Raw genomic sequence first — 22,374 nt, 5'->3', positions numbered from 1 at the left:
TTATGTGAGAAAGCTTGCCAGTAGGTTCTCGTGGGTCGGTGGTTCTTTCCGGGTTTATTCCAGGTTCTTCCTCCACCATTAATACTGACCGCCATGTATAGCCTATCTGGTGCTGAAAAATGACGTTAAGCCCAACAACAACAACTGAATTGGTGATATATACATTTCATTCACCTGAGTTTCCATGCATGTACACATGCATGTAATACATATCTGATAATAATAAAAAAAAATAAGAGCTACTTTAACAGACTGTGTAAAAGCATTTTTATTACCAAAAATGAAATGCTATATAAAATGGAACTGCTATCTGAATCTGGCTTGCCTTTTTAACTTCTTGGCTCTTTGCTCTTTACCTGAGAAAAAAACCATGCCAATTTAGTTATATTTTCTCAATTTTACCGAACAATTGTTTAAATTCTAGAATTAAATTTAAAGAGAGGGGTATCTTTAAATATCTTAAAATTACAATGACAGCAAATAATGTATAAACACTGTCAAACTTAACTGATTGTATACAAATCCCAACCACTGGGAAAGGTGGTCACCCTGTCAGTTTCCTTTGAAATCTTAAGTTTCTTCTACCCGTTGAACAATTACAAGCCAACTCTGAAGTCGTCTAGAATATGTCATGTAAGTTGTTAGAACTAATTGTACAAATGACTCAAAATATAAAATTGTTGAAATATCAATAAATACAGGTGATGCTCAATTTATGCCATAAATGAGTTTCTGATATTATGGCGTCATTCGAAAATTGGCATAAATCAAAATAATTTTCCCATCTGTGTAAATTAAAGAAATTCTTGGACAAATTACACCTCTAAATCTTTAAGTAATGATTATTTATGCATAATTTTCAAACAAATTAATACATATAATACATTCGTGAGCTGATGGCGAGTCACAGCACATTGCACCAGCAATGGCATTAAAATGAACACAGTGGCATAAATTAAATGTCATTTCCTCATTACAAATGGCATAAAATTGAACACAGTGGCGTAAATTAAACGTTATTTCCTCATTATAAATGGCATTAAAATGAACACAGTGTGTAAATTGAATGTTATTTCCTCATTATAAATGGCATTAAAATGAACACAGTGGCTTAAATTAAACGTTATTTCCTCATTATAAATGGCATTAAAATGAACACAGTGGCGTAAATTGAATGTTATTTCCTCATTATAAATGGCATTAAAATGAAAGCACATAAATCAGATTGGCATATAGTTAGCGTCTCCTTTACAGGACATAAATCAAATAGGCATATAGTTATCGTCTCCTTTACAGGAATATAAAAAATTCACTAAGACAATATAGAATATTAGCACACAAAGCAATTCCAGGATCAGGAACTTGTTGGTTCACGTCACAACATGGTTATTAATGTAAGTCATCAAGGGTTCAAGTCACAACATGGTTATTAATGTAAGTCATCAAGGGTTCAAGTCACAACATGGTTATTAATGTAAGTCATCACAGGTTCAAGTCACAACATGGTTATTAATGTAAGTCATCACGGGTTCAAGTCACAAAATGGTTATTAATGTAAGTCATCACGGGTTCAAGTCACAAAATGGTTATTAATGTAAGTCATCAAGGGTTCAAGTCTCAACATGGTCATGACTGTAAGCCCTGGAACAAAAGGCACAAATTGATTGTCTAAGTCTTCTCACCTGTAAAAGTGAACCAAGTTAATCTGAATTGGATTTTAGTACTATCCTGGGGAAGTCATATAATTAGAGGCACTTTATGCCAAAAGAACTGGCAATAAACCCCTGCTCTAAACTACCAGCAGACTTCATGAAATGATAATCTCTAAGATCAATTACATAATGTAAGTAGTTCCCATTTTGTATGCCATTCCTTACAGTGCTGTAAGTAAGCTTTATCCACCTAGTTCATTTTTATCAGAGTAATCAAACTGCAAGTTGAATGTAAGAGAGAAGCAAATACATAAATGTCAATCTAAATGAGTTGACTTACTTGTCTCCCTTTGTATCCTATGTCCATAGAGCAGTTTCTGTCTATAATCAGCTGCCTTTTCAGATAAAGTTGTTAAGTGGTTATCTTTTTCTTTTAAAGAAACTGCAGCTAAACCAATTCTGAAGAATAAATACAACAGAACATAATCAATAAACACTGCCAAAATCAGAAAGTTTATACTTTCAACTACATTAGGTGAAATGAGAAATATAAATGGTAATTTAAATAAACGGTAACCAATCAAAATGTTGACATTAATCTATCTACAAGACTAGCATAATGACAGATGCATACTAGAAAAGTTGAATTTACTATCCAAACATCAGCTGTTTTACGTAAACTGATACCTCTCTATAACTAATTCTCAGTAGACAATAAAATTTGTTCTTTATCGACAGGTGACTACTTATATATAACTACAATAAAAAGACCTCTAATTATTTTCCATTATTCATGTGTTTGTTGTATGGACTTGTTTACCATGGCAAGTTTGACCATTCATTACATAATCTTGGGCTTTACAAATTTGTACAAGCTGACTGGAAAACTTAATTTGCCCTCAGGAAATCTGATGTTGCCCCAGTCATATAATCCCAACTTGACTACAAAAAAAGTCAATTAAAACAACAGGATAGTTTAAGGAGATCACATTGTATTTATTATACAAATAAATAACTTTTGTTAAGTAAAGTAAAACCTGGTTATCTTGACTACGTCAAGGGTGTCAAATAATTGTCAACATAAGAAGGTCCAGAGATATCAGGGTTTAGTTGAAAAATCTAATGCAGAACAAGGATTATGCACATGAAGTTCCAAAAAATGAGTTTTGTTTCTAAAAACAAATTTCATTTCTAATGCACAATAAAAATATAAATCATTCACGCCTGGTTGCAGAAAAAAGAAGATTGGAGGTCTTTTAAATGAGATTAAGTGACAAGTCACATTTTTACAACACTCAAGTTCTGCAACAACATCAGTGGTTTAAAGTCGTTTTTATTTCCCTGTGAATGGCCTTATCCCTTTGGTAGCCTCAGCAAAGACAATGATTTTCTCATGCTGGCCAATTTAAGTACATGAACATGTAGGACTACTTTTAAAAAAAAGGTATTTTCTTTTGTTAGTGTTGACCTGTGACTAGCAGCAAAATATGACTGACCAATACTGTGCATGAAAATCAGTCGTTTTTGTTCATTGTCAGAGGTTCCTTTACATGGATATATGCCGGTTTTTACCAATAAAATCTGCCTTGTACCAGAAAAGACGAGGCTGTCATTTATCATTTACTGAGAAACAGTAAAATGTGTTCCAAAGTCTTTAAAGTTCACTGTATGAACATCAGATTCTGTAAGAAGCCCAACTTATTCCATTCATACAGTTAGAAGCCAACTTATTCTGTTCATACAGTTAGAAGCCAACTTATTATGTTCATACAGCTAGAAGCCAACTTATTCCATTCATACAGTTAGAAGCCAACTTACTGCATTAATACAGTTAGAAGCCAACTTATTCCGTTCATACAGTTAGAAGCCAACTTATTCCGTTCATACAGTTAGAAGCCAACTTATTACATTCATACAGTTAGAAGCCAACTTATTATGTTCATACAGTTAGAAGCCAACTTATTCCATTCATACAGTTAGAAGCCAACTTACTGCATTAATACAGTTAGAAGCCAACTTATTCCGTTCATACAGTTAGAAGCCAACTTACTGCATTAATACAGTTAGAAGCCAACTTATTACGTTCATACAGTTAGAAGCCAACTTATTATGTTCATACAGTTAGAAGCCAACTTATTCCATTCATACAGTTAGAAGCCAACTTACTGCATTAATACAGTTAGAAGCCAACTTATTCCGTTCATACAGTTAGAAGCCAACTTATTCCTTTCATACAGTTAGAAGCCAACTTATTACGTTCATACAGTTAGAAGCCAACTCATTACGTTCATACAGTTAGAAGCCAACTTATTCCATTCATACAGTTACATATCCCTCCTGACTTTGATCAGTGACCATTGCAAGAACACAGGACCAGAACAGAAGGAGAGTCAGCTAATCTCTTTGATGGATTTCAAGACTTTGATATTAAAGACAAAAACAAAACAAAGAAAACACTCCTCTTTCAATTTCACAGACTTTATCAGTCACTTTCTGCTTCATTCCATTGTATTCAAGAATATGTAATCATGGCACAGTGATCGACAAATTCATTTAAAAAAAAGATACTGGGTGCTATGGATTTTTTTAAATGCAATATCACTGGTGCATTTATTGACTCTTGTTCAAAGCAAATTAATAGCCAAGTGTTAGGGTGGGGTGGGGGGACCAGCTTGGTTTGGCATTTTGTGGGTTTCTATTTATAATTTTGAGTCACTTGATCTAGCCATGCTAAAGTTGAAGGCTTACACTCGCACCAAGCATGGAAACACTTTAACTATTACCAAATTTGTTTTAAATGTATTGTGTAAGAGACATTATGTATTTTTACCTAAATTTAATGATATTAAAATAACAATTTTCCAAGTTACAGAAAAGATCAAATTCACAATGCTGTGTGGAACAAACTATACTGCCGTGGTGATGACATGTGTTAATGTCCTTTATGAACACAGCTTCTGTAAAAGTCAGAACCGCATCCATTCAATTTCCTTACTCTAAGGTAATGTTTACAAAATAATTTTTTCCACTCTATGCAAGTGATAAACCATGCATTGATGGGATTGGTTTATTAGCATTTGTACTGGTAAAATGTGGTCTTGTATGGACTTTTTCCATCCTTCCTGGTACGTTGTACTGGTAAAATGTGGTCTTGTATGGACTTTTTCCATCCTTTCTGGTACGATGTACTGGTAAAATGTGGTCTTGTATGGACTTTTTCCATCCTTTCTGGTACGATGTACTGGTAGTAGTGGATCATTTCTTATAAAATTTCTCTGAGATGGACATTAAATGCTGCATGTCTTCGAATTAAGCAGGTCCACATGTTACTTCGGACTGAAACTTATGCCTGCCATAACAGGTTATTGACTTAACTGGGGTCGAGATAAGTAGGGAAAAATTAGCATAACAAAAAAAACACTCGACATACATGGGTTCTCGAGATAACTGAGGTTGAGATAAGCAGATTTGATTTACAGTTTCTCCACATAAAATTTACCACCATGCCCAATATTAAAATCGTTTCCGCACAGACTGTAATGAGCCTGGTGCTGCCCTAGAAAACAGGGACTCGTATCGTTGCTTAAAACTGACCTGTCATACATGTACTATATAGTACATATATGACAGGTCAATTATAAGCAATGATATGAGCCCCTGTGCCTGAGAATGGAATGCTGTATTATGCCATTCATGTATTCATCTTTGAAGGATTTTTTTTTTTTTGTTTTTTGTCTTTTTCTGATCCACATGTGAAATTCTTTGAAAAAATATGTACTCTAACACAAACATCAACTAGAATATACCGGAAGACTTTTAGCGCCAAATAGTAAAATTATTTCCACACGGCCTGCAATAGACGTCACGTGATGCTGCCCTCATGTCCTCATCTTTGGAGGATTCTGTTATTTTATGTTTCGTTTGTTTTTGGCCTTTTTCTAATCCATCTGTGAAATTATTTGAAATGAGATATTTTTGCTCTCATACATGCATTGACTAAAATAAATTACACTTTAAAGTGCCAAATACTGATAGACTGGTTCTGTACTAAATATTACTTAGAAAAAAGAATCTGCGATTAAAGATTAAAAATGAGAAAACCAGTCTGTTCTCTCCTCACTAAGCCATACAGCTGCTATAAATAGAATATGAGGTCGAAAGTAGAGCCAGCATGTTTCTGGGTAATAGGATAGATGCTATAAATAGAACATAATACTGTTAGGAAAGTGCACTCTTATATTGTAGTTACGTAGAAGCCGTATTTTCTAAAATACGGTCTGTGGGGTTAATGTGATGCTAATAAAAATGAGAAAACAAACAATTGATTTTTTTCAAAGGTGGATATATCGAAAAAGCGTAATCCCTATATGTTTACGCGTAATTTATTGAAAAAAGCATAATCATTACGCCAAAAGTGTAATGGTTGGCATGTATGCTGTAGATGAAAAAGGGTTAGACTGCACATATGATTAGAGGAGAAAAGACAAACACATACATATATATATAGATTGACAGATCAATGGTTTGGTAGAAAAATGTTATGGAAATGGCTTGATTTTAAACTAAAAGAGACAGACAGAGATCCTTAGGTAAAAGAGTGATAGTCTTTGTTATAATTGTCAGTCGCTGTGGAAAGTGGGTTTGCTTATAATTATCAGTCCCACTGGAAGGTGGATTTGCTTGTAACTGTCAGTCCCATTGGAAAGTGGATTTGCTATCCCTTTTATGCTTTGAGCAGTTTTGTCATATTCTCTGCAATAGCTGCAGTACAGGGATACTCATTAATCCACAATGATTGAAACTTAATTGCATATTTTGCAAATCATACTGGTTATTTTTCTATGAAATGGGTATTTTAAGATTTGTTTGTAGAAACTTTGTAAAGATTCTTTTTATCTTCTAAATAAGATAGCAGATTCCTCTCTTCAACAACATCAACAATAATGAAAAATAGACTGTAATGATTCATTTATATTCACAAATGTATGATTTATGAGCACTTATTTTATTAATTTACTTGACAGTTCCCATCCAGTCACCTTAAAACTGGTGACTTGCGTCAAAATCTTTGACAAGTCAACTTCGGATAATGCCTGAGAAAGCTTCTTTTTATCCAATTATTGACATGCATAACTTAACGATTATCAAGTAATCAAAGACTTTCAAACCTGTCTGAACCTTCCTGCTCTAATGGGATGAAATCCCCTGCAGCAATGTCTGTGGTATCTGCAGGATTAACTTTAGGCTCACCCCCTACAAACAGAAACATTTAGTAAGCATGTGCTAAACTGTAATGTTGAAGATGCTGGCTGATATTGGCAAGTATCTGGCTTAGATTTTACCAAGAACTCTAGTTTAACCCTACTACAGTAAACAGTAGGATCATTACCAGTACTGACCAGTAAATATCAGCTCAAATGACCTGTAAGATAATGCAACACACTGGCGGTACAAATAACTTGGGTCTTGACTGAAACTGCAGCTGTAGAAACCCCAGGACAGGACGAAACTTATGTCTGACTGATATTTGAACAATCAAGCGTTTTAAGCAGGCAATTCAGTTTTACAACTTACTGGCAAAATTGAGATCTGCCCTTTCATTTCCAAAGTAGCTCATTTTAGGTTTAGGAAAAGATTAAAAAAAAACAAGAGTTCCTCAAAGACACTGAATACTCTACTGACCCCAAAACAACCTCCAGGAATTCAAGATCAGACCATTTCTTTTTCCAGCAGCAAAGTGTTTAAACAATTTCTAATATTTCTGAGCAATGACACAATTTTCAACCATGGTGGTTATACTGGATATAAGAGTACAGTAAAACCTGTTTTGTGAGACCACTGCTATGAAAGACCACCTGTCTTGAGAGACCAGGATGTCCTTGCACAGATTTATTGGTTATATAGTGTTATGACCTGACATGAGAGACCACCTGTCTTGAGAGACCATTATTTTTTGGCAGAAGGGGTGGTCTTTCAAGACAGGTTCTACTGTAGCACCATTTCCATCTAGACATTAAAAGTGTTCTGATGAAAATCCAGAACCATGAATATGACAATACATTCAGGAGAAGTACTGACTTCAAGATGGCCATAATGGATGTCAGACTGACATCAATTTAATTTAGGATCAAGCAGACATCATATATGAAATCTTTTCATGAAAACTTCATGTTGATATGACTTTCCATTCACAAAACATAAAAAAACCCCCAAAACCCAATTTTTATGATAGATAACAACAGATGTCTTCTTGTGAAAACCCAATATCAAAAAGACTTTCCATTCACTTTCAGTAGTGATTACAAGGTCTTCTAGATTGCTGTTATTTTGGACACATTGGCCTTCAGATCAGCACCAATTTCATTAATAACACTAGACTGAATAACAAGCCTTCCTGTGGAAATCCCCATTTCAATGTAACTTTCCATTTAAGGAGGAGGTTTTGATACCACAATTTTCAAGATAGCAACTATTGTGGCAATATCTGATGTTAGATCAGCATTATTTTCATTTAAGACCAACCAGATCGCAAATGAAGTCTTTGGGTGAAAACCAAATGTTAATATGACCAGCCAGTTGGTATAAGAAGCACTAATACAATTTTCAAAATGGCCTCTGTGGCAGCCATAGCAAGTCAGATCTGCACCATTTTCAACTGAGCTCAGCTAAACATTAAAAGAGGTCTTCCAATAAATCTTCATGTCAATATAACTTTTGGAGATTAACAAGATTTTCATGATGTCTGTCATGTTAGCCAAATTGGATGTCAGACTTGCAATATTTTCAATCAGGATCAAGTAGACAAACACAAATGAGTACAAAAAGTGGTGAACTTGATCACTTATATGTTTAATATTAAAAATGTGTTAGAATAAAGCCAAATAGGTCTCAATCGTTAACTGAGTAATGATAAAATAAACTTAAGCCAGAGAGTCTTGAAAAAGGTTGAAGACGCAACCCTAACAATGAACATGTACAGTTCGCTACCAGGTAAATTCAGAAGGAAATGTACATCACAAGCACTGTGATACTGTATCATGAGCTTCAGTTATTTTTTGTTTGACATATCTGAAAGTAATTATTATTATTACATTTATTGATATATTTAGAACCCAGTATTTTGATTGACATCATTTTGTTTCTCAAGGAAGTAGCTTTCAAAAGGGCATGCAGCAGCTTTACTTTCTGCTGCAGAATTAAAATATTACAATCAGAGAGAAAATTATATACATGGTGTCTATTGCAAATCAAATTTAGCAATGCAAATAAAGTCATTTTCTGGCAAATGATTTCAATTTACAGAACATAAATTAAATTATAAGATCATTAAATGTTTAGGTTGTCAATTATATGATAAATAATGAAAAATAATTGCTCTTGTAATGAGATTATATGACACTGATATCAGGTCCTGCAAGATTATATTTTTATATAACACTGATATCAGGAATCTCTGAGGTTATATGATGCAGATTTCATGGTCCTCTGTGATTATATGACACTGATATCAGGGTCATGCGAGCATTGTAAAAGATGCTGGGTCCTGTGAGATTATATGACTGATACCATGGTCCTCTGTGATTATATGACATTAGTTTCACAGTCCTGTGAGATTATACAACACCAATATTAGGGTCCTGTGAGATTATATGACACTGATATCAGGGTCACGTGAGCATTGTAAAAGATAATTTATGAACTTGATTATGAGCCGCATCCAAGAAAAACTGCAAGATCCAGATCTGCCATCGCATAATGCACCACAGATAAGGGTCAGTCCAGTTTTTTGGTGTAATCAGTAGAAAATTAATGTTTTGAAAGTGTGTGAAAAACATACCACTAATTTCAGCTTCTTTCAAACTATCCTTCTCAACACTTTTAGTCATCTTATCGCTCTTCTTCTTCTTTGGTATCTTGGCATCAATTTCTTCTAAAAAATCTTCTGGCAGTTTGGCCTGTTCCAACTGCTCAAGTTTTCGTTTCTGCAAATGAGAAATAAGCAATTTATTTTAGTGAAATATGTTCATATTTTGCAAAATGATGGTTTCAGAGTCTTCATTCATAATGTTCCCAAAACAAAGGTGAAAATTATAATCAAACAAGTGCTATGATAGTGTCCACAATGACTTTGATATTGTTATGTATATTTAATTTAATTGTTTATTTGTTAGTTTTTAAAGAATTTATTTTAATTTCATTACATGCTATTGTAATGTATCATTGTATGCTGGGCTTGATCTTGTCCAAAATTGAATTCATTTCTGATTGACCTGATTGATTTTTTTTTAAATTTCATTTGTGAATTTCAATTAATACATACCAACATTATTCTCTCTGTGTATGAGCTTAATATCAGGATTATTATCCAGGTAAACATGAAGGAGTAAATATGTTAATTTGGGTCAGGGTTTTGAAGATTCCTAAGTGAAGTTTACAGGTTACTGTGTTGTAAATAAACAAGGCTCATTAGATCATTCTAGAATGTTATTTTCCATTAGGTAATGAGTTTTTTAAAATAGAAAATGCTAATTGTGACTTGAGGTCAAGTAGAGAACTATATAATGTTGTGACTGCTTAACATCTAGCACTTTAAGTTGTATTATGTTGTGACCAGTTTGGACTGGATTTTATTTTCTTTAAATTACTGAAATCAAGTGATTATTTTCTCTGGAAATACAAAAGTGCTGATAAATATTTTGGATAAAGACATTCACTGGAAATTATACTGAATTCAAACCTGGAATACTATTTTTGTGATTCAACAAGAGACTGTTGACACATGAGCACTTCAATAGCTATGACTAACAGGTCATCGACTTCAGTTTGTGATATTTTCTGGACTTTTATTCAGCACTTTAATTTAACAGAACTTGTGTCTTTAATTCATGGATTATTTAGGGATTTAATTCACAATACCATCAATTCTTTTTTCTCATTTTCACTTTGTATTCTAGAGAAATAAATTATTTGTTAAATTTTACAAAGCCTGTTGTCTTTCACTTTTTTCTGTTACCTATTTTAAGAGCATAGACTTGTAACAATATTCAAAGAAGTGTCATGTGGAATGCAGTGTCCAACACGTGTCTAGGATATTCAAAGAAGCGTTCTGTGAAATGCATTTTCCAACATGTTACTAGAACTTCACTGACATGGCTTTCTGCTTACTTGCCAGCACATCAGTACACCAACTTTTGACAGTCACTATACAGCAACTCAGTATGTTGTTGTTGTGGGTATAATAAGCTATACATGGCAGCCAGTATAACTGGTGGATGAAGAACCCTGAAAACCTCCTTACGAACCACTGACCCATGGGAGCCTACTGGTAAGCTTTCTCACATACCCCAGTTGAGTAAGCCTGATACTCAGACCCACACATAGAGGTGAGATGGGAATTATGAACAAAGATGAGTGCTTTAAACCACTTGGCCACCTGAGGGCCATCACCCTATCAGAACAGTCACTGATATAACATGAGTACAATCATATTTTGTGCAATGCATTACTGACAATATATGCCTGTAACGTGTAATATGATTATAAGGTAAACAGTCCTGCTAAGAACTGATGCGCAACTATCCTTGAGGCAGTTCATACAGCTACTGTGGTAGAGACAATTTAAAGGCAAGGAGTTCAGGTTTAAACAACCAATACTTCACCTAGTAATTACCTATTACTTAATTGGCTAACTAAAGCTAGGATGATATGTTATGTCCTTCTAAGACTGCTGTGGGGGAGCAAATTGGGTTAATTTGCTGATGTAAAGTTCACAAAGTGGAGAACCCAATTCATTTAAAGTTACATAAATCAAAGAAATGTGTGTTAAAGAATGAAAGTTATCAGACATCACTGCCTTGAATGAGAATATATTAAGCTATGTTTCTTAAAGACTGTTGGTAAGTTCATGAACAGTGGCAGCATTTCTTCAAAGTTTACTACATAGGGTATACAAACTGTAAAACAGTAGTGAGAAAAGTGTTCAAGTGTGATTCATTTGTGATGGAAAAATGTGAAAATGCAGCTGTGATTTCAGATGTAATGAGCCAACAGTGAGGGAAGCAAAAATGCAATTTCTGATCTGACAGAGTTAGACTTTGTGATGCACAGCATTATGTAGAACATCTCTGCACATACCACAATCATCATAATGACATTGGTCATTCTGAAGTGTATGGCATCCATCCATATAAAAGCATCACCAGTCTGTAGTATTTTACATTCAGATTCTTTATTATACCTCATCTTAATCTTGTTAAAATAGTAACTAGTAACTGACGTATGCTTTCATGACGATTTTAACCATGACACTGATCGACTGTAAGACAATAATCACCCTTATATTTACACAGCTGATATGTGTTGATAAAGACATTACATTAACATCCATAATGGGCATGGTTGTTTATTACTTGCCCTGACTTAAAATCTGCTTGCCCAAGAACGCCATATTTTTTTACTTTTATTTTTTTACACAAACACTCCAACCTGAAAAGTTAAATGGTCTTCTACCTTATATTTGTGATATTGTTCATTAAACCAGCTCCTCATTCATATTCTGTTGTGCACGGTCTCACAACTAATAAGATTTCCAATGCAATTTCTGCATTCTCAGGTGTGTAATTCAAAACAATCATGGCATACATTGATCTCTTTGTGATCTCTAACTATATGCCTTCATGTGTTAGTTCAAAATAATCATGGCATACATCTATCTCTTTGTGATCTCTAACTATATGCCTTCATGTGTGTAATTCAAAATAATCATGGCATACATCTATCTCTCTGTGATCTCTAACTATATGCCTTCATGTGTGTAATTCAAAATAATCATGGCATACATCTATCTCTTTGTGATCTCTAACTATATGCCTTCACGTATTAGTTCAAAATAATCATGGCATACTTCTGTCTCTTTGTGACCTCTAACTATATGCATTCATGTGTGTAATTCAAAATAATCATGGCATACATCTATCTCTTGGTGATCTCTAACTATATGCCTTCATGTGTGTAATTCAAAATAATCATGGTATACATCTATCTCTTTGTGATCTCTGACTATATGCCTTCACGTATTAGTTCAAAATAATCATGGCATACATCTATATCTTTGTGACCTCTAACTATATGCATTCATGTGTGTAATTCAAAATAATCATGGCATACATCTATCTCTTGGTGATCTCTAACTATATGCCTTCATGTGTGTAATTCAAAATAATCATGGTATACATCTATCTCTTTGTGATCTCTAACTATATGCCTTCAGCTCTGACTTTCATCCCAATCTGAAGGGACAAGTACCGGGGGTGGGGGGTGGGTCTGGTAGTAGTCTCATTTTCTAAAGGCTGCAAAAGTTTCCATGTATTTTCACTCAAAGTTGTAAACAGAAATGATGTCAATGAGCCTTGGTCTATTTTAGAATCAGGATAAAACTGTTGCTTCAAGTTTTGTAATTAGTTTGTGTCATCATACTATAAATATCTCAAGATTGCTGAACACACTCACTCCATATCAACAAAATCAGCTGCTATTAATTTTCAGAACAAAATATGATGCAATGATCTCAGTTCCTTCAAGATGATAAACACTGTGTTATGGGTTTTGATAGGTCAATAAATCCCTAGCTTTGCAGAAATGTCAAGCTGCAGTTACTGCTTAATATATTTAAACAACAATGCTCTAATTAAAGGCAAACAACAAAATACAAAAAAACAGAAATAGTATTTGTTACCCCCCATTCATAGTTGATGTATTTTGCTCCTTGCCCAAAGTGTATAGATTTAAATATAAAGCAAATAATCATTACATAGAGCTGGAACCTACAAAGTGGAGACACAGCAGTTGGCTGCATCGTAATAATTTAGTAGTGTTTTTCAAGAACTTCAAAATGAATATATAACATTGTCGGCTGGCAAAGGCTTATTTCATCCAAATTAGATAACACTTGTTCTTGGTCATGCCCAATCGGAAACCACCCTGAATACATGAGTGGTCAGATCTAAATGTAATGGGCCTGGGGCACTGGGCTATCCATTAATATTACAAAAGTCCAATAATACATTCATACAAATTATTTTAGTCCATTTGTTTTAAATTAAAAATAAAACTGAGTGACAAAGGCCAACATAAATATTCACTGGTCTTCTCTGCTATGATAATCTGGTAGTTAAAGTGTCCTTTCTTTTGTTCTTTAGAAGGATTCATTTAAATTCCTTGTCTTTCATTCGGTTCAGTTAAATAATATCTTGCAATACTGCCATTGTTCAAATTACTGTTGAAACAAAGAACCTTTTGCTCTTCAAACATCTGATTATGCTATTGTTCAAATTACTGTTAAACAAAGAACCTTTTGCTCTTCAAACATCTGATCATGCCATTGTTCAAATTACTGTTGAAACAAAGAACCTTTTGCTCTTCAAACATCTGATTATGCTATTGTTCAAATTACTGTCAAACAAAGAACCTTTTGCTCTTCAAACATATGATCATGCCATTGTTCAAATTACTTTTGAATCAAAGAACCTTTTGCTCTTCAAACATCTGATTATGCCATTGTTAAAATTACTGTTAAACAAAGAACCTTTTGCTCTTCAAACATCTGATTATGCCATTGTTCAAAATTACTCTTAAACAAACCTTTTGCTCTTCAAACATCTGATTATGCTATTGTTCAAATTACTGTTAAACAAAGAACCTTTTGCTCCTCAAACATCTGATTATGCTATTGCTCAAATTACTGTTGAAACAAAGAACCTTTTGCTCTTCAAACATCTGATTATGCTATTGTTCAAATTACTCTTGAAACAAAGAACCTTTTGCCCTTCAAACATCTGATTATGCTATTGTTCAAATTACTGTAAAACAAAGAATCTTTTGCTCTTCAAACATCTGATTATGCCATTGTTCAAATTACTTTTGAATCAAAGAACCTTTTGCTCTTCAAACATCTGATTATGCCATTGTTAAAATTACTGTTAAACAAAGAACCTTTTGCTCTTCAAACATCTGATTATGCCATTGTTCAAAATTACTCTTAAACAAAGAACCTTTTGCTCTTCAAACATCTGATTATGCTATTGTTCAAATTACTGTTAAACAAAGAACCTTTTGCTCTTCAAACATCTGATTATGCTATTGTTCAAATTACTGTTGAAACAAAGAACCTTTTGCTCTTCAAACATCTGATTATGCTCTCTCCTTTTCTGTTTCTCGTGCTTTCTTTGATCCTTGACCAGTTGCATCGCTTCTCTGATTGTGGAGATGGCCTTGTCCCGGCTGTGTACCAGGGACACAACCTCTGGTGCATCACTATCATCAGTGCTCTCCCTTTGGTCCAGAATATCTTCATCTACAGGTTCTTCATCTGAATCTAATGCTGATATCAGAAGAAACTTATTATTGAATACAAATATACAAAATGAATTTAGAAATGATTGATGGTGAACGTTTAAATGTTAGCTTCCATCCTGGGATGACAAAATAGTTTTTCTTTAATCCAAGTCTTTAAAATACTGTCCATTTCTTTGACTTCAAAATTAGTTAACTGCTAAAAAGACTTATCAAGGAACTATTCCCACTTGTAGTATAAAATGTAAAATTTAATGAGGTTTAAAAATCATTATTCTTCAGCTTAACAGGGCATATACATTTTCTAATGATAAGAAAATGAAAATCCTGTGTGCTAACACTCCAGCATGTGTGAATCTGATATTTTTTTAAAACTTTTATTTACCATCTGATACCTTTAAAAGTGTATGCACAAGCTATTTATATCATAAAGGAAATGTGACAGTGTGAAAAATATGCTCACTACACAGGGCAACCCTACTTTTTGAAATATTATTTCACTGGTGGCTAAACATTTTTAACACAGTATCACAAATGAATCATAACTTCTGACATTTTATATTTTGCATGCTTGTAATTCTATATTCTTTTAATGTTGAATGATCAATAACATTATTATAAATGCAGCATCACTCTCCAACCTAAGTACATCATCAGATGCCAAGAAACACTGCTAATCTGGCTCACAGTGATTGGAATCATCTCCTAAGAAGCACCATCCAAGCACCAACCACAATTGTGCTTAATGCATGCAGTTTGGTAATATATGACTGTACAAACCTTGTATATTACTGTTTTTAACTACACATTTCCTGAGTAATACTTGTGTACTTGGCAGATACAAGCAGTTCCAAAACATCTGTATTATGAGATATTTTCTTTATTATTAAAAAACAACATATTTCAAATTAAGGCACAAACAACAGCAGCACATGGTTATGCAGGGTTAAACAAACTTCTAGTCATTCTTCTTGCATGCTGATTGTTTCCATTACAAAGCTTTAACTTTTAGGCCAAACAAAGAAATTTTTTTCCGGTCAATTGACAATTCCTATTTGTCATTGCTGATCCTAGCCATAGACATTTTTCCCCCCAATGTAAAAAAAAATCACTCCCCCCGCAATCACATTATATATATAGCTTTCTCACATACCCACATTGGCTGAGCCCAAGACTTTAACCCACGCAGACAGAGGTGAAATGGCAATGATCCGTAACAGTGAGTGTTTTAGACTACTCAGCCACTCGCCTTCCCCCCTGTACATTTGAACCATGGTACTTTTTTTTTGTAAATATTCAAAAAGAAAACTGGTATTTATTCACAGGGGAGGGGCATCCATTTGATCTTTGGTTTGAACAGTACGTGTATTTTTATTTACAGAAGTCATCTTGGAAAGTACATAAAAAAATCAGACATAAAGGATTGAGCTCTCTCCTCATTCACATTAACATTTACTTTTAAAATATGACTGACCTGATAACAATCAGTACTTGCAAATCAACAAATGAGGAAATTAAAGGTACATGTATACGGATCTTGGCACTGATGTAGGGTTGGGGTGAGCATAAATAAAGAACTTTTAACTTCAGCTCTTGTCGTATATACATACTGGTGATATAGCTTAAAGTGAAGACAGGTAGTGATCAGGAAAATTTCTTTTGATGTAATTATATAGTCACCGACCACCTCCTATATCTCCTTGTTATCATCAACTGATTGCATGGGGTTACCAATTAATAAGAAAGCTGTATAATATGGGGCAATATTCCTACTGGTTAGTTTTTGAGAGTAACATTATGTACAGTCCATGAGAAAATGCTCTGCAGTTTCTGGCTCATTGCATGAACACATACTGCTAGATGACAAATGGTTTTTGAAAAAGTCATTGTTTAAGAAACTATAAGCAAGTCCAACTCTTGTGTACGTAAGTAGTGCTATTCTTTCTCCTTGGTAGTAAAAGATTGCGACTTTTTCTAGATTCATATTTTGGAGTGATTTAAAATAATACAGTACATTGAAGGGTTGTTTTTGTCAAAAAAAAATTAGAAAAAAAGATTGTTGAATGAAGTACAGTCAAACCCACTTATCTCGACCTCAGTTAACTCGCCAACCCTATTAAGTCGACCTTTTTGAAGTGGAACCGCCAAATTCTCTCTTTGTCTTAGCGTTTTCTCATCAGTTATGTCGATTCTTTTATGTCACCGAACCCTAATATCTCAAGCACAAAAGAGGGCCAAATTTGCCACTCAACGTCGGTTATCTCGATCCCCATGACCAATCGCTGGCTTTTGAAAATGTTAGTTATCGATGCCACTTCACCATCTCACTATCGTATTTTCGCGAACCAATTCCCTCAGCTGGTGAGGTGGTAGAAATGCTACAGAAAATTCGACGGTATGGTTCTTTTGTAGGAGATGAAACTGTTTTAGACAGCATAAATAATATTGAAGCATTTGTTTTCAAGCCGACTGTTAAAGGCAAAAAGCAACAAAGCATTATAGACTTTGTAAAGAAACCATAGTAACCACGTGTACGATACTTTTCAGAGCTGTGTCAGAGTGAAATGACTCGCGAATTTAATTTTGACACTGGTTAGCTTTTTGTAAAAACGAACTACACCCCACACGTTTTTTGTGATTTTGTGAGCGATCTTTGTGTTTGCAATGTTGGAGAATATAATAAAGGTTTGTATCGAGAATCGACGGTGGTTTGTATTGTATACTGGTAAATCTCTGCTGTTAGTTGGTGCACATATGCCTTTTGTTGTTAGCAAACATGTATGTACATTTTTATAGCATGCCGATCGCTTCATCAAACAAATCACGGCAACGCTGTTGTGTAAAAAAACCTCCAAAAACATGTGCATGTACATTCTCATTTATTAACGCACATCATGTACATAAAGAAATTTCAAGCACATGTTAATATATTGCCGCCATATTGGTTTTCGTTTATCTCGATCATCGGTTATCTTGACGCTTTTTGGCAAACCCCTAGGCCAGCGACATAACCGGGTTCAACTGTACTATATATATTGTCAGATGGTAAAATAGCACCAATGAGATGTTTCTTGTTATGTAATGCAAACTCCCGACTCTAAATAAAAACTGTCTATGTCTTTATGTTGTTTTCTTAAAGTTGGAGAGGCCTTTAATTGAATTTCAGTTTTTTGTGTTATATATGTTGTTGTTGTTTGATTTTAGAACAACTACATCTAGGCACATAGAAGACATCAAGGGTTTCTTTTTAAAAGTTGTTCCAAGCACGTGGACACCATGACTGAGAGGACAGGTCTGAGATAACCTGACTGAGATAGGAAAAGTAAGGTTAGCAAAACAGGTAGATTTAACTTTCATATTGGTGAGAATATATTATGATAGATATTTTTGTGACAGCCTGGGTCCTATGTTAGAATGGTTCATAGAGTTATTTAGTCCTACAATGTAAAACACATCACCTGATATTTTGTTCTGGGGATTAATGGGTCTTACTGCATAACTAACAGAACTGTGTAGCGTGTTTTGATGTCAGCTAACAGTGTAAAGAAAGTCACATTTTCAAGAATATCACACACAATTGGCAACCAATAATGACGCTTTTCTACAAAATAAAGTTATAATGTTTTTGTCAGACTTTACTTACCCTGATGTATTTTCTCAAATAAATTCAACTTCTCACCGAAGAAATGGACCTGCTTTCAAGTTTCGTTGGCTTACATTTCAGTTGGCTGGAAAAGCGATGAAAGCCGGGAATGACGAAATTGGGTTAAGTTGAATGATTCTTTAATGAAATGAATAAAACTATATTATGCCTATTAGAACTGTAAGCAACATTTTGTTTTGTTCAAGAAACATATCCCCCACATGAACCTACTTTGGCATACCTCGACTACTGTTGCACTGCAACAAATTCAAATGTATGTCAATGGAACATGAAAATGTGTAAATTTGCAAGTGTCATATTTTCATTCCGCCTGGGGGCCCTGAGTGGCCGTTAGGATCACTGCCATCTCACCTGTCCTGTCTGCACCGGTTTGAGTCTCAGATTCAGCCAATGTGGTTATGTGAGAAAGCTTGCTAGTAGCTTCTCGTGGGTCGGTGGTTCTTTCCGGGGTTTTCTCTGGTTCTTCCTCCACCATTAATACTGGCCGCCATGTATAGCCTATCGTGTGCTGAAAAATGGCGTTAAACCCCACAACAACAACAACAAATCATTCCGCCAGGATAAAGACAGCATAGTAAGTATATTAATTACACATAAATTAGTGGAAGAGTGTCAATACAGGCGGTCAAGTGTGTGAGATATTCCTGAAACTTTGACTACTCATTCCAATGTCAACCGACATCGGAACAGGCTGTACAAGGCTGTTACTTAAGAAGTAAGACATAGCACTAAAACAAAAACATCATGTGCTATGTCATACACTGGAGAACTATGAGTTAATCTGAGGCAATTATGACACTCTGTATGATATTTATGTGCATACAACGTAAGACACATCACCCGATAGTTTTGTTTTGTAGCACTAAAACATAAATGAACATGTGATATTTCTTATGGTGGGCTCTCCATAATTACCATTTTTATTGTCATCACTTCCTGAATCATCGTCATCTTTAGCAGGTTTCTCATTGAAGGACGCAAATACTTCTGTTTCAAAATTATCATCGTCTTCAACTTTATGATATCTACGACGTCCGGACATGTTTTATTTACGAACAGCACTGGAAGACACTAAATGCACATGCCCTTGTTTATGTCCGTGGACTACAATTTGGAATCAGACTCTTCTCAAGAAATTGCGCACTGAAAGTTTGAATTCCAAACTGGGCGCACTTTCTAGAGAAATTGTATTGTGATGTTTTTGACTCGTTTTAAAGTGAAACTTGATCAAAAAGCATCTTTAGTGACTTACATCTGTGCATGTGAATGTAACCTCATACGATATATATTTACATCATTATACGCGTGAAATTACAGCTTTCTTTCCGATATGGAGAGGGGGGTAAGGCAGACCACGGCGATCCTTTGTCCTTTTCGAAGGCAAAATGTGTCCTGCTTCACAATTTGTCTGTTGTATAATTTGAGTTCATATTGGTATAAAGATAATATTTATTTAAAGTCGGCATAATTTCAAACGGCAATTCCACATGAACTCTAATGAGCTTTTTATCGCCTTTTCATAAATACAACTTTCTTTAAACCAAGCGTAATTTGCAAGACGTACCCAGCAGAAGTATAAAACACAGTGCACATCTTGAAACACGAGTAAGCAAAGCATTTTAAAAGGCAGTGATTAAATGTGAATTTACTCTCTGGATAAATTAAAAACCACAATTTACAATTTGGGATTATTCATGACAAAAAGCTGTATTACTAAGGATTATATGCAAATTAAACACAGAAGCAGCAGCAGAGAGGGTGAACAGACCATAGAATTCCGACAAAACAAATAAAACAAACAAATAAAACATCTCGTAGAAAGGTCAAGATTTTACAAATGAACTTTCCTTGAGATGTTTATTTTTGCAATTACCGATTGTGCTAATAAAACCTCAGTTCGAAATAGTAGCTGAAAAAATAAAGTACTCTACGTGTTTATTTATTTCTTTTTTACCTTTTTGACGACCAACATTGGTAGGTACCCTCTCTGCTGCTCCCCCTGTTACCCAAATATTTTATCAATACCCACACGATATCTTGTTCTTGGATCATGTAAATTTATTGTTATAAATCCATGTGGGGTAGCTTGCGCTCGTGAGAAGAAATTTTTGAATTTAATTATATCCATGTCACCACCACACCAGGTTTGATGAATATTTCGCAACGTGTGTGTGTCTACGCCATTAAACACAACTAAAATGTTGCAGTTGTCTCTGATCACCTTCGGAATTTGTGTATATCGTTGAGTAACATAGATCACGTCTGTATTTTTATGTCTCCCTCGGGAAAATATTCTGGCTGGATTTGATTGTTTATCTAGCATCACATCGTCGTATACAACTAAATTATTAATAAATCCGTCTATGGAATCTACGGATGGTGCTTCATCAATATCGGTTATAAACTCTATAACATCATTATCTTCATCCAGTAATCGCGCGTTTTCATTGAAATCTTTAAGTACATCATAACATCGTTGATCATCAACGGATGGTGCTACTAAATATAATTTATCCCATTTCAACCATCTCATTATCAGATTAAGTAATAATTGCGTCTTACCCGATCCAGATGGTCCTATGATAATCATTCTGATGGAGTTCGGTAGCGCAGGATGATGCTTAACTGGCTCTCGCTGCCGAGTTGCTGAGAAATCAATTATATCCATATATATTATAACATGAATTTATATTGTTTACGCTGTAGATTTAAAACTCCAACTGTTGATTTAGCTACGGTTACAACAAAAAATAAAAAAATAGCGTACGGTGGAAAATGTTCTATATGCTGTAGAAAGAAATTTTCGTTTTTACCTAATAAGCGCGGTGGTGATATTGCTAATTTGATGTCAAAGTTTCCAGGTGCTCCATGGGCTAAATACAGCGGAGAAAAACATCTACCAGGATATAATTATTGCGGTCCTGGTACTCGACTCGATATCAGGCTCGATGATCAAGATCAACCAAAACCAGGCGAGGAACCAATAAACGCTATCGATCGAGCTTGTCATGCTCATGATGTAGCTTATAAAAGTAAAAATCTACAACATAGGCATATTGCAGATGTAAAATTAATTCATTCATTAAATTCTATAAAAAATAAAAATATTAGAGAATCATTAGCTAATTGGTTAGTAAGATCCTCGATGAAAGGTAAATTAGCGATTGGGGCTGGTAATTAATAATGGAATCAATTTATTATTCGCCGAGAGGATACTGGAGAGGCAAAGCAGCAATTGGTAAACTTGCTGATGCAGCATCGGTTAAACATTCTACTGCTAAAACGTGGTTATCTAAACAAGCAATATGGCAAATTTATCTACCACGTCCTAAACAAATTCAGTACTCGTATTTCGATGTCAGTGTTCCTAATGAAGTTCATCAAGCTGATATTCTGTTTTTACCGCATGATACTGTGCGTAGAAAAACGTACAAATACGCGTTAACCGTAGTTGATGTTGCAAGTAGATATAAAGAAGCAGAGCCGCTATCGGCGAAAACATCATCTGAAGTAGCCGATGCGTTTGAACGAATTTATCAACGAGGACTCGGACCACAAGGTGGTCTACGATGGCCACAGCTGCTACAGGTTGATCCTGGTAAGGAATTTCTTGGTCCAGTATCATCGTTGATGAAACAACATAATACCAAAATACGACGAGGTCATACTGCAATTCACCGTGATCAAGCAATTGTTGAGCGATTTAAT

General features: G+C 34.6%; 1 protein-coding gene across 1 annotated transcript; it reads right to left on the bottom strand.

Moving 5' to 3' along the window:
* Window positions 1-250: 250 nt before the first annotated feature.
* On the bottom strand, window positions 251-19,783 carry LOC149781780 (uncharacterized). The gene is made up of 6 exons (XM_089935929.1): window positions 19,582-19,783; window positions 14,819-15,030; window positions 9,490-9,634; window positions 6,821-6,905; window positions 1,993-2,111; window positions 251-356 (listed from the first exon to the last, which is right to left on the bottom strand). The coding sequence occupies exons 1-6, from the start codon at window positions 19,706-19,708 to the stop codon at window positions 307-309; spliced, it is 738 nt and encodes a 245-aa protein (XP_089792055.1). The 5' UTR covers window positions 19,709-19,783; the 3' UTR covers window positions 251-306.
* Between the last annotated feature and the right edge of the window lie 2,591 nt (window positions 19,784-22,374).

Source organism: Sinohyriopsis cumingii, chromosome 15 (assembly GCF_028554795.1).
Source record: "Sinohyriopsis cumingii isolate HCF-2022 chromosome 15, ASM2855479v2, whole genome shotgun sequence".
NCBI lineage: Eukaryota > Metazoa > Mollusca > Bivalvia > Unionida > Unionidae > Sinohyriopsis > Sinohyriopsis cumingii.
The sequence above is the reverse complement of the archived record's forward strand: the minus strand, read 5'-3'. Positions and strand labels throughout refer to the sequence as shown.